The sequence below is a fragment of the Amblyraja radiata genome, chromosome 2, assembly GCF_010909765.2.
Source record: "Amblyraja radiata isolate CabotCenter1 chromosome 2, sAmbRad1.1.pri, whole genome shotgun sequence".
Taxonomy (NCBI): domain Eukaryota; kingdom Metazoa; phylum Chordata; class Chondrichthyes; order Rajiformes; family Rajidae; genus Amblyraja; species Amblyraja radiata.
Genome location: NC_045957.1, coordinates 116,916,542 through 116,930,177, shown reverse-complemented (window position 1 = coordinate 116,930,177; position 13,636 = coordinate 116,916,542). Strand labels below are relative to the sequence as shown.

General features: G+C 45.8%; 1 protein-coding gene across 1 annotated transcript in view; it reads left to right on the top strand.

Moving 5' to 3' along the window:
- scgn (secretagogin, EF-hand calcium binding protein) overlaps nt 1-13,636 on the top strand; it is a 61,301-nt gene that overhangs the window by 24,673 nt on the left and 22,992 nt on the right. Inside the window, exon 3 of the mRNA XM_033014154.1 lies at nt 7,185-7,280. Within this exon, the coding sequence (XP_032870045.1) occupies nt 7,185-7,280 (96 nt within the window). The remainder of the gene's footprint in view (nt 1-7,184; nt 7,281-13,636) is intronic.

The window sequence follows — 13,636 nt, the reverse complement described above, 5'->3', positions numbered from 1 at the left end:
TGGAGGGATATGGACCAAATGCCGGCTGGTGGGACTAGTGTAGCTGGGATATTGTTGGCCGGTGTGGGCTAGTTGGGCCGAAGGGCCTGTTTCCACACTGTATCACTCTGTGACTCTGACTGTACACTGCCTGTCCCACCATCTATCTTAGCATCATCTGCAAACTTGGCCACAAAGCCTTCAATCCCTTTGTCCAAATCTGAAGAAGCGTTTCGACCCGAAATGTCACACATTCCTTCTCTCCAGAGATGCTGCCTGAGTTACTCCAGGTTTTTGTGTCTATCTTCGGTTTAAGCCAGCATCTGCAGTTCCTTCCTACACATTAATATGCAACGTTGGTTTACACAAAAGGACACCGACGTACCCGCCCTGCTCTGCCACTCTTGGTGTGCTGAAAATCTACCATCTCCACCAGTTCTACCACTTAGCTTGAACATCAGGGGCAATTTACCACGGCCAGTAACCTCTCCAACCCAGATTCAATGTGTAAGTGAGGCACTAAGGTACCGAGTTTCATTTTACCTTGCGACTATTAATACTATTGAATAAAAGTTCAAACAAATTAAAGGGCAAGTTTACAGATTCTCAAGGACACAGGATCGTCTCATCTGTATTTTCAACACAAACTCCCCGCGGCCAACTTTGGTAGAAGGAATGCAAATCAATATTAGCATTCAGCGCACCGAGTCGGAATCAAATTATGTAGAAAGTATCGTAAAGAATTCAGACACTTAGGATTTGGTTTATTACAATGTGATGCAAAAGGTTATTTTCAGTTGGATACTGAAGGGCCTAGAAACATAGACAATAGGTGCAGGAGGAGGCCATTCGGCCCTTTGAGCCAGCACCGCCATTCATTGTGATCATGGCTGATCATCCCCAATCAATACCCTTTATTCTAAGACTGTGGCCCCTGGTTCTGGACTCGCCCAACATTGGGAACATTTTTCCTGCTTCTAGCTTGACCAGTCCTTTTATAATTTTGTATGTTTCTATAAGAATCCCCCTCATCCTTCTAAACTCCAGTGAATACAAGCCGAGTCTTTTCAATCTTTCCTCATATGACAGTCCCGCCATCCCAGGGATCAATCTCGTGAACCTACGCTGCATTGCCTCAATCAGAAGGATGTCCTTCCTCAAATTAGGAGACCAAAACTGTACACAATACTCCAGATGTGGTCTCACCAGAGCCCAGAGGCCTGTCCCACTTAAGCGATTTTTTTCGGCAAATTGCCGGCACCCGTTATAGTCACAGCAGGTCGCAGAAAATGGTCAAAATGTTAAAAATGCCTGTTCCGCTGAGTTACTCCAGCATTTTGTGTCTATCTTTGGTTTAATCTAGCATCTGCAGTTCCTTCCTACAGCTTTATCACTTGTGTGTAACAAGGGTGATATCCCTTCCCTTGTTTGAAGAGTGTCCCCACTGGACTCTGCCCCTTAATGTCCGGCAGTGGCAGGATGAGGCATGATCTTATAGAGGTGTATGAGTGTCTAAAGGAATGCAGCAGTTAACAAGCTAGTGGGTGTAACTACAAATACATGACGCATAACACGAGTCACTAATCTACAATGAGATCATGAGGGGAATAGATAGGGTTAGGTTTAGTTTAGAGTCACAGGGTGGAAACAGGCCCTTCGGCCCACCGTGCCCGCACCAACCAGCGATCCCCGTACACTAACACTATTCTACACACACTAGGGACAATTTAACATTTTATACATTTATACCAAGCCAATTAACCTACAAACCTGCACGTATTTGGAGTGTGGGAGGAAACCGAAGATCTTGGAGAAAAGCCACGTAGGTCACAGGGAGAACGTACAAACTCCGTACAGACAGCACCCGTAGTCGGGTTCGAACACGGGTCTCTGGCGCTGTGAGGCAGCGACTCTACCGCTACGCCACCGTGCCATGGTGAACGCACAGAATTACCCAGAGCAGGAGAATAGTAAGATTAAACGAGAACTTACCAGTTCGAAGTTTGATCGTTATTTTATGAGGAGTACGTTGAGGGAATACGTGAAGAACCCCGCCAGGACGCATGCGTGTCATTCTTCAACGCAGCGGTGTGAAATCACAGATAACTGTAATGACTTAAACATAGTAAGATTAGAGAAAGAAATACCAGTTGAGTATATGATCAAGGGTGGGAGCGGAGGGCACGTATTCCCTCAACGTACTCCTCATAAAATAACGATCAAACTTCGAACTGGTAAGTTCTCGTTTAATCTTACTATTTTACTTCGGAGTCACGTGAGTGACTACGTGAAGATTTCAAAGCTCTGTGATTTCATGCCGTGGAAACGAGTCCATGCATCACATCTGCCTTAATGACTGTAGGAGAAATTGTGTCAACATAATTTAGACATGAATCCGACATTGAAATCCATGAAATTTATTAACACAAAATTATAGCCCCTATTTATTGTGTAAATTAAATTACAGAACTTAAAATTGTTTCTGCAAACATTCCAGGTTTCATGACTGGTTTATGATAAAATAGTTGGAATGCTTTTTCCCCTGACCATCCTGCTGCCTTGAGAATTTGGTCCATTGGTACATCCAACTGCATAGCTGCCGATGTAGCTGCAGCCCTGGTGGAATGAGATTTAAAAATATTAGTATCCACCCCAGCCTGTATTAGAACCTGTTTCAGCCATCTTGAGATGGTCTGGACCGTCACTCTTTTGTGTGGTTGCTTATGGCTGACTAAAAGTGCCTTCTCATTGCCTCTGATGATTTTTGTGTTCTCCACGTATAACGACAAATGTCTTACTATACAGAGACGATCATCTGTTGGGTAAGACCTAAATTCTATATTGAGGCCTGCTGATCCCGGTCTGTTCTGCTTTACTAATTCATAAATATGAAACGTAATATTTTCAGATGAAGAAGTCATGTTGTCCAGTCTTAATTTATGTAATGACTGTACCCTTTGTGCCGTGACCAATGCCATTAGCATGACTGTTTTTAATGTCAGTCTATGTAGGGACAGAGCTGTTGCTGGAGACCAATTCCTGAGCATCTTCAGGACAATACTCACATCCCATATTTGGGAGTACCTGGTTCTTGGCGGATTGGTATTAAAAATTCCCCTCATAAGTTTTGTTACCAGTGGGTGAGTCCCAACAGAGTGACGCTCTGTTCCTTGCCATAGATAAGTTGATAGGGCACTTCTGGCGCAGTTGATGGCACTATAACTGAGCCCCTCATCATAATGGAGGCCTAGAGAACAGACGGGATGTTCATATCTCTGTAGGTGATGCTGTTTTTGTGACAATACATCTCCCACTTCCTGATATAGACCAGATACTGTTTTTTGGTGGACTGTCTGTGGCCCGCCGAAATCATGTTCACTGTTCGGTCTGTCAGTCCCAGCTGTAGTAGTGGTATTTTTAAACTCTACAAATTAATAAATTCAAATAGTTATGGCATGGGTGGCTATCCCTTGTTACGGGATGAACCAATAAGTCTGGTCTATTTGGGATGGTGATACATGGTTCTAATACCATGTTCAGTATCACTGGGAACCATGGTTGTGTAGGCCAATCAGGTACTACCAAAATACCAGACGCAGAGTCTTGCTGTATTTTCTTTAATACCCGACTGATGAGGCAGAAAGGAGGGAATGCATAAATAAACAATTTCCCCCAATGCAGCGAAAATGCATCTGTCGCCGCTGCCCCAGGGTCTGGTTCCCACGAAACATAGTTTGATAACTGGTGATTAAGCCTGGATGCGAATAGATCGATATCTGGTGTTCCATATCGTGCTGTAATATCAGCAAATACTTTTTTATTCAACATCCATTCGGTGTTTTCATTAAGTTTGTGTGACCTGGTGTCTGCCACTAAATTTAGTTTACCTGGTAGGTAAGTAGCTGATATCCAAATATCTCTCTGGATACACCACTGCCAAATTGTATTAGCCAGATTGTCACATGATGTCGATTTGTTTCCACCCATGTGGTTGATATATGCTACCACGGTGGTATTGTCAATCTGTAGTCTAACATGCTGGTGATATGACCCAGTACAATATGACTTTAGGCCATAGAATGCACCCAACATTTTCAGGTAGTTTATGCCCAGTGTTAGTAATAATGATGCCTCCTGAGCAGTCCATCTACCTCCACAGCTGGAGATGGAATTTGTGGCACCCCAACCAAGTGCACTGGCATCAGTTTGTAGCACCATAGAAGGGTTGCTGATAATGATTGGATTGAAACAAAGCCAAATATTATCTATCCACCATTTTAGTTCCATTATAGCTTTGATTGGTAGCTTCATTGGTCTGTCAAAATGACCAGCATTGATTTTGAGTGCTTGTATTTTTGCTCTCTGTAAATGTTGGTAATGTAAAGGTCCAAATTGTGTGGCTGGAAAAGCAGCCACCATTTTGCCAATTACTTCTGCTACCAATCTGATGGACGGTTTACTGATGTCAATGAGGTTATTGCAAGCCTCTATTAAGTCTATAGCCTTTCCCTTTGGCAAAGTCACCAACATGTGAACTGAGTCAATGGTGAACCCCAAATAGTCCATAGTAGTGGAAGGCGTTGATTTAGATTTAACTGGATGGATAATAAACCCCAGTTTTTCAAATAACAGTTTTGTGGCTGTTACAGTTTGTTTGGCCAATTCCAAAGTTTTGCCCACAATAAGTATGTCATCTAGATATGCCATGACCATGTGTTTCCGTTTCCGTAGAAACGCTAGGGCTGGTTTCAAAATTGTTGTGAACAGCCTGGGGGCTGATGTTAACCCATTTGGCAGCGCTCTATACTGTCAGAGCTGTCCCATCCAGTTGAATTTTAAGTAACATCTGTGGTCACCTCGAATAGGCACTGAATAGTAAGCATCTTTTAAATCGATGCTAGCCATGAAGTAACCTTTGGAAATCAATTGTTTAGCAGTAACAAAGGTTTCCATTTTAAAATGAATATATTGTACAAATGTATTCAATTTGGTCAGATCTATGATGATGCGACAACCACCATCTTTTTTGTTTTTGGTAAAGATATTGGACACGAATTCTAGCGGTTCGTGTTGGGATTTTTCAATTACACCTTTTGCGTAAAGCCGCTCCAGTTCAGCATGCGCTTCTGATTTTTCTTTACCGGAAAGTACGAACATTCGGTTCGGTATATGTTGAACTGGAGGGCTGTACTTGTGTATAAATTCTATTGTATATCCCTGGATACTGCTTAAAATATAAGTATCGGTAGTTAACATACTCCATGCATCCAGAAAGGAGTGTAATCTCCCCCCAACCTCCATGCTCCCTGCAATTTGTAGGGAACCGGACCCACCTACCTCCATAGTTACCAGTGGCAGGTTTACTTCTTTTTGTAAATCCTTCGTTAATGTTGAGGCGTTGGTGTCTGGGTTTGTGGTTTGGTTGATGTTGGAGGTTCGCGTATCTTCCAAGAAGGCCGGCCTGGGCCATGGCCTAAAAAAGACTCATGTTTGGTGTACCGGACCTTCGAGCTTTCACCAGTCGTTCTTGTTCTACTGGTGGGTGCGTAGGGGTGCTGTCTATGGCCGTAGTGGGTTTTTGATGAAGTCCCTTTTATGAGTCCCAGGGTTTTTGCTTCCTCATCGAGCTCCTTGACTTGCTTCAATAGGTTACCTCCAAATAGTAGTATTGGTGGATTTATGTTTCCAGGTTTGCACAGACCCGCGAATTTCGGGTTTAAAGTAGGTCGGATGGCACTCTTCCTGATGCTGTTTATCTCATATTGAGTGTTGCAAAGCAGTGCCAGTGCATCCTGTTGGTCCTGGTACATGTCCTTCTCACCCACTGTGCGGGTGAATGCTGTTATCCCTGCTGTTAGGAGTTTTAATACCTTTTGGAGTTTGATATCCATGCCTCTAACTCCTATTCCAATATGTTTCCATATACAAGTATTTACTACTGGAACATTCAGGGATATACAGTTGCCCGGTGCCAGGTGTCTTGACGTGGTGTCCAATACAGCCTGTTCTTGTAGCTGGTTAAAGGACATATAATCTATACTGGCAGCTAGCTTTTGCTCCAGGTTTTGGCCAGTCTGGTCTGGCTGTATGAAGTTGGACACCATGTCCAGTAGATTCTCACGTTCCTGCACCCCCTGCACACTTGATTTCTCTTCTGCGAACCCCTCTTCAGGATCAGCCCAGCACTGACCCCCAGTGCTCCCTTCTGATGAGGGAGAAGCACTGTGCAGCCCTACAAGAGGTGCTGCTGTGGGTTTTACATAGAGCCCACAGTGACTCGACTCCATCTCCCGGAGCCTGTCACGTTGGAGCAAATGCTCCACACACCGCTCCATCCGGCTCCAGCGCTCACGGTCGCTGGCCGCCTGCGGCTGCTCAAAGTCGGACTCATCTGAGTCCACGACTTTGTTAGTTTTCTGTTTTGCCTTACCGCCCGGCCGCGGAGTGGATCTGGCCGGTGCGGAGGCGACATCGGGCACAGCTGATCACATTATCGGTGATTCAAGTGCCGCTGGCCGCTGCTGACTGCCCGCTACTCCGCGGTCCTCCTCCACCAGCTTTGTCGCAGCCCTCTTTGCTTTCTTTGACTTGTCCATGCTCCCCACCTGTAAATCGGTATGGGGAAACACAAAAAGACCGCAGAGTAACTCTTACCTACAGGTTCCGGCTTTTAAACTGCCGCTGCGGGGGAACTTCGTTCCACCCCGCCTGACTGTTTCGCAATGCGTGTAGCGATATGACACGCATGCGTCCTGGCGGGGTTCTTCACGTAGTCACTCACGTGACTCCGAAGTAAAATCAAGAATCCTAGGACATGGGTTTAAGGTGAGAAGGGAAAGATTTATTAGGAAACTGAGGAACAACCTTTTCACACAGAGGTTGGTGGGCGTATATGGAACGAGCTGCCAGAGGAGGTAGTTGAGGCAGGTACTATAACGTTTAAGAAACATTTGACCAAGTACATGGATAGGACAGGTTTAGAGGGATATGGACCAAATGAAGGTAGGTGGGACTAGTGTAGATGGGGTATGTTGGTCCACATGGGCAAGTTGGGCTGATGGACCAGTTTCTGTGCTGTATTACTCTTATCACTCCATCATTCTGTGACTCTAAGACGACTTTTGATTAAGCTGAGGGGGGAAAGATTTAATGGCAACCCGAGGGGTACTGTGTTCTAATGTGTCTGCTTTGCTCCCCTTTATCAGGGCACTGACCTGAGCGCTACGAAGGTGCAGAAAATGAAAGAGAGATTTATGTCTGCGTACGATGTGACTGCTGATGGGAAGCTGCAGATCCAGGAGGTAACCGATTCTGTGTCTGTCTGTATTGTATGAATTGTGCAGAGCCGTGCAAGGGCGGCGCAGTGGTAGAGTTGCTGCCTCACAGCGCCACACACCCGGGTTCGATCCTGACGGGTGCTGTCTGTACGGAGTTTGTACGTTCTCCCCGTGACCCGCGTGGGTTTTCTCCGGGAACACAGGTTTCATCCCACGTTCCACAGACGAGCAGGTCAGTAGGCTAATTGGCTTGGTGCAAATGTAAATTGTCCCTGGTGTGTGCAGGATGGCGAGAATTGCTGGCCGGCGCGGACTCAGTGGGCTGAAGGGCCTGTTTCCGCGCTGTACCTCTAAACTAAACTAAACTAACAATCATATACTTTGTTGAGAAAACATAATGTTTAAAAATATTTAAATCACTTGTTAGCATCCAATGTCACATGAATGAACACCATAGAGGGTACAATGTTGATGCAGAAACAAGGAACTGCAGAGTCTTTATACCAAAGATAGACACAAAGTGCCGGAGTAACTGAGCGGGTCAGCCAGCTTCTCTGGAGGAAAATGATAGGTGATGGGACTAGGGTTGCCAACTGTCCCATATTAGCCGGGACATACCGTATATTGGGCTAAATTGGTTTGTCGCATACAGGACCGCTCTTGTCCCGTATTTGACTGCTACTACTCGGGTCGAGGGGACTGTCGGGTAGGAGCGCCGCGTCCGGCCCCGCCTCACCTGTCCCGACGTAGTGCAGCCCATGGAGTGCAGCAGCAGCAGCGCCTCGCCCGTGGCCCCGTCGGTCGGCAGCCCGGCCAGCTGTCCGACCTTCGGACCTTCGCTTACCGCCGACACCACCACCGCCCCTCCTTCTCATGGCCGATCATCGGTTCATGAGTTGGATGGGGTGCCGGACTTTGCGTGCGACATCGGGCGGCCCGGGCAAAATCTCCTCAGCTGGCCCGCCGGCTGGGCTTTGAGTGCAGTCCAGCACCCGGGCCAACTCATCATTCACCCAGCCACTGCCGAATCGGTCAATGAATTGCCATCGGGAATTTGTACCTTATTTTGACCTTTTGTCCCTTATGTGGGAGTGAGAAAGTTGGCAACCCTAGATAGGAACTTTCTTCAGACTGAAATTAGGGGGGAAGGAGGAGGAGGGGGATGAGTTTGGAGGGGAGAAAAGACCAGGACTGATCAAGACTAGGAACAGTGACCTGAGGCAGGGTGGTGCCCCTGTTGGGCTCATTGTTGGGTGTGGAAGGTGTGATGTCAGCAGGGCTACAATGTGGTGAACTGTGGAACTGGTTCAATGACTCGGGGGGAGGAAGGTGAGACAGGAGAAAGGAAATTCCCCTGCTTTGTGGGTAAGGGATTGCACACGCTTGCTGCAAGAAACATGTTCCCGGTGTTGGAGTCCAGAACCAGGGGCCACACAGTTTAAGAATAAGGGGTAGGCCATTTAGAACTGAGATGAGGAAAAACTTTTTCACCCAGAGAGTTGTGAATTTGTGGAATTCTCTGCCTCAGAAGGCGGTGGAGGCCAATTTAATGGATGCATTCAAAAGAGAATCAAGGGATATGGGGAGAAAGCAGGAACGGGGTACTGATTGTGGATGATCAGCTATGGTCACATTGAATGGTGGTGCTGGCACGAAGGGCCGAATGGCCCTCTCCAGCACCTATCTTCTGTGATTCTATGAGTCTCAGTCTGAAGAAGGGTCTCGACCCAAAACGTCATCTATCCACTTTCTCCAGAGATGCTGCCTGACCCGTTGAGTTACTCCAGCACTCTGTGTTTTGCACAAGATTCCAGCATCTGCAGTTTCTTATATCTCCAAGTAATTACCATTTTTGCATCTACAGTGTTGATACGGGCAGTTAGGTTACTGCTGAAAGGGGGCGGCACGGTGGCACAGTGGTAGAGTTGCTGCCTTACAGCGCCAGCGACCCGGGTTCGATCCTGACTACGGGTGCTGTCAATACGAAGTTTGTACAATCTCCCCGTGACCACGTGGGTTTTCTCTGAGATCTTCTGTTTCCTCCTACACTCCCAACGACGTACAGGTTTGGAGGTTAATGGGCTTAGTATCACTGTAACTTGTCCCAAGTGAGTGTAGGATAGTGTTAATGTGCAGGGATCGCAGGTCGGTGCGGACTCAGTGGGCCCAAGGGCCTATTTCCGCTCTGTATCTCTAAACTAAAACAAGTCGACTGATAATCCAAAGACATACATGCTTTAGTTTGGTTAGAGACACAGCATGGAAACATAGAAACATAGAAAATAGGTGCAGGAGTAGGCCATTCGGCCCTTCGAGCCTGCACCGCCATTCAATATGATCATGGCTGATCATCCAACTCAGTATCCCATCCCTGCCTTCTCTCCATACCCCATGATCCCTCTAGCCACAAGGGCCACATCTAACTCCCTCTTAAATATAGCTAATGAACAGGCCTCAACTACCTTCTGTGGCAGAGAATTCCACAGATTCACCACTCTCTGTGTAAAAAATGTTTTTCTCATCTCGGTCCTAAAAGACTTCCCTCTTATCCTTAAACTGTGACCCCTTGTTCTGGACTTCCCCAACATCGGGAACAATCTTCCTGCATCTAGCCTGTCCAACCCTTAAGAATTTTGTAAGTTTCTATAAGATCCCCCCTTAATCTTCTAAATTCTAGCGTGTAGCGGGCCCATCGACCCACTGATTCCACGCTGACCATCGATCCCCCATTCACACTAGTTCTACGTTATCCTGCTCCCTCATCCACTCCCTGCACACTAGGGGGCAATTTACGCAATTTACAGAAGTCATTTTAAACCTACAAACTCACGCGTCTTTGTAGTGAGGGAGGAAACCGGAGCACCAGCGGAAAAACCAATACGGTCAGATGGATAACGTGCAAACTCCACACAGACAGCACCTAAGGTCAGGATTGAACCCGGGTCTCTGGAGCTGTGAGGCAGCATCTCTTACTCACCTCACCGCTGTCACAGAATACAGAACAGTGCAGCACAGGAACAGGCCCTTCGTCCCACAAAGTCCATGCTGATCATGAAGCCAATTTAAACTACTAGCCTCCGTTTGTACATGATCCATATCCCTCTATTCCCTGCACGTCCATGTGCCTATCCACAAGCCTCCTAAACACCTTTCTTGTATCTGCCTCCACCACCACCCCTGGCAACGCGTTCCAGGCACTCACCACCCTCTGTGTTTAAAAAAAAATCTTGACCCGCACATCTCCTTTAAACCTTGCCCCTTTCACTTTAAAGACGTATACAATCATAAGAGGAATAGATCGGGTAGATGCACAGGGTCCCTTGCCCAGAGTAGGTGAATCGAGGACCAGAGGACATGGGTTTAAGGTTAAGAGGAAAAGATTTAATAGGAATCTAAGGGGTAACTTTTTCACACAAAGGGTGGTGGGTGTGTGGAACAAGCTGCCAGAGGAGGTAGTTGAGGCTGGGACTATCCCAACATTTAAGAAACAGTTAGACAGGTACATGGATAGGTCGGGTTTGAAGGGATATGGGCCAAATGCGAGCAGGTGTGACTAGTGTAGATCGGACATGTTGGCCGGCGTGGACAAGTTGGGCTGAAGGGCATGTTTCCACACGGTATCACTCGACTGACTGTTCCACTTGAGCAACTTGAGCGCCCAGGAGTGGAAAAGACTACAAAAAGTAGTAAACCCAGTCCATCATCGGCTATGACCTCCCAACCATCGAGGGGATCTATCGTAGTCGCGGCCTCAAAAAGGCTGGCAGCATCATCAAGGACCCACACCATCCTGGCCACACACTCATCTCCCCGCTACCTTCAGGTAGAAGGTACAGGAGCCAGAAGACTGCAACGACCAGGTTCAGAAATAGCTACTTCCTCACTGCCATCAGGCTATTAAACTCAACTGAAACAAATCTCTGAACATTAATAGACCATTATCTGTTTATTTGCACTTTATCTGCTTATTTATTGATGTATGTATATATTTATATAATGGTATATGGACACACTGATATGTTCTGTATTTATGCCTACTATATTCTGTTGTGCTGAAGCAAAGCAAGAATTTTATCTGGGACACATGACAATAGACTCTCTTGACTTGATTTGACTTGACTATTCCTCAGAACCAGTTGGGGTGGAAGCCTCAGTGTGTTTAACATTGACAGCTGGCAGAGCTACTGTTTTGTAGAGAGTTGTCATTTACATGGAGCTTAATATTTAATTACACCTAGAAACCTACCCGCACCACATCAATGACACGGATCAGTCCTGCCCACTTGCATGACCTTTGTAAATCCTACAGATCTCTATGTCTGAGACATATTGCAAATAATAGTAAGATTAAACGAGAACTTACCAGTTTGAAGTTTGATCTGTATTTTATGAGGAGTTACGATGAGGGATTACGTGAAGAGCCCCGCCACGGCGCATGCATGTCATTCTTCAAAGCAGCGGTGTGAAATCACAGATAACTGTAATGACCAAACATAGTAAGATTAGAGAAGAGATACCAGTTAAGTATATGATCAAGGGTGGGAGCGGAGGGCACGTAATCCCTCATCGTAACTCCTCATAAAATACAGATCAAACTTCAAACTGGTAAGTTCTCGTTTAATCTTACTATTTTACTTCGGAGTCACGTGAGTGACTACGTGAAGATTTTAAAGCTCTGTGATTTCATGCCGTGGAAACGAGTCCATGCATCACATCTGCCTTGACTGTAGGAGGAATTGTGTTAACATAATTTGGACATGAATTCGACATTGAAATCATAAAATTTGTTAACACAAATTTATAACCCCTTTTTATGGGTTTAAATTAATTTACAGAACTTAAAATTGTTTCTGCAAACGTTCCAGGTTTCATTACTGGTTTATTATACAATAATTGGAATGTTTTTTTTCCCCCCCAGACCATCCGGCTGCCTTGAGGATTTGGTCCATTGGGACATCCAACTGTATCGCTGCCGATGTGGCTGCAGCCCTGGTGGAATGAGATTTAAAATATTAGTATCCACCCCAGCCTGTGTTAGCACCTGTTTCAGCCATCTTGAGATGGTCTGGACCGTCACTCTTTGTGTGGTTGCTAGTGGCTGACCAAAATGTGCCTTTTCATTGCCTCTTAGGATTTTCGTTTCTCCATGAATAACGACAGATGTCTTACTATACACAGACGGTCATCTGTTGTGTATGACCTAATTGTATATTGAGGCCTGCTGATCCCTTTCTGTTCTGCTTACTAACTCATAAATATGAAAACGTAATATTTTCTGTTGAAGTCATGTTGTCCAGTCTAGTTTTTGCAGTGACTGTATCCTCTGTGCTGTGACCAATACCATTAGCATGACTGTTTTAATGTCAGTCTGTGTAGGGACAGAACTGTTGCTGGAGACCAATTCCTGAGCATCTTCAGGATAATTCTTACATCCCATAATTGGGAGTATCTGGTTCTTGGGGGATAGTATTAAAATTCCCCTCATAAGTTTTGTACCAGTGGGTGAGTCCCAACAGTGTAATGCTCTGTCCCCTGCCATAGGTAAGTCGATAGGGCACTTCTGGCGCAGTTGATGGCACTGTAACTGAGCCCCTCATCATAGAGGAGGCCTGCCAGATATTCCAGAACAGACAGGATGTTCATGTCTCTGTAGGTGATGTTGTTTTTATGGCAGAGCATCGCCCACTCCCTGATATAGACTGTAGCAATAAATCTGGTCTATGAGAGATGGTGATACATGGTTCTAATACCATGTTTAATACCACTGGGAACCATGGTTGTGTAGGCCAATCGGGTACTACCAATACCAGATGCAGAGTCTTGTTGTATTTCCTTAATACCCGACTGATGAGGCAGGAAAAGGAGGGAATGCGTAAATAAACAATTCCCCCCCCCCCCCCGTCACAGTCTATCTGTGTCTAACATGCTGGTGATATGACCCAGTACAATATGACTTCAGGCCATGTAATGCCCCAACATTTCCAAGTAGTATATGCCCAGTGTGAGTAATAATGATGCCTCCTGGGCAGTCCATCTACCTGCACAGCTGGTGATGGTATTGGTGGCTCCCCACCCAAGTGCACTGGCATCAGTTTGTAGTACCATGGAAGGGTTACTGACAATGATTGGATTGGAACAAAGACAGATGTTATCTATCCACCATTTTAGTTCCATTTTAGCATGATTGGTAGTTTCATAGATCTGTCAAAGTGACCTGCATAATTTAGAGTGCTTGTATTTTGCTCTCTGTAAGTTTTGGTAATGTAGAGGTCCAAATTGTGTGGCTGGAAAGGCAGCCATCATTATGCCAATTACTTTGCTACCAATCTGATGGATGGTTTGCTGATGTCAGTGAGGTTATTGCAAGCCTCTATTAAATC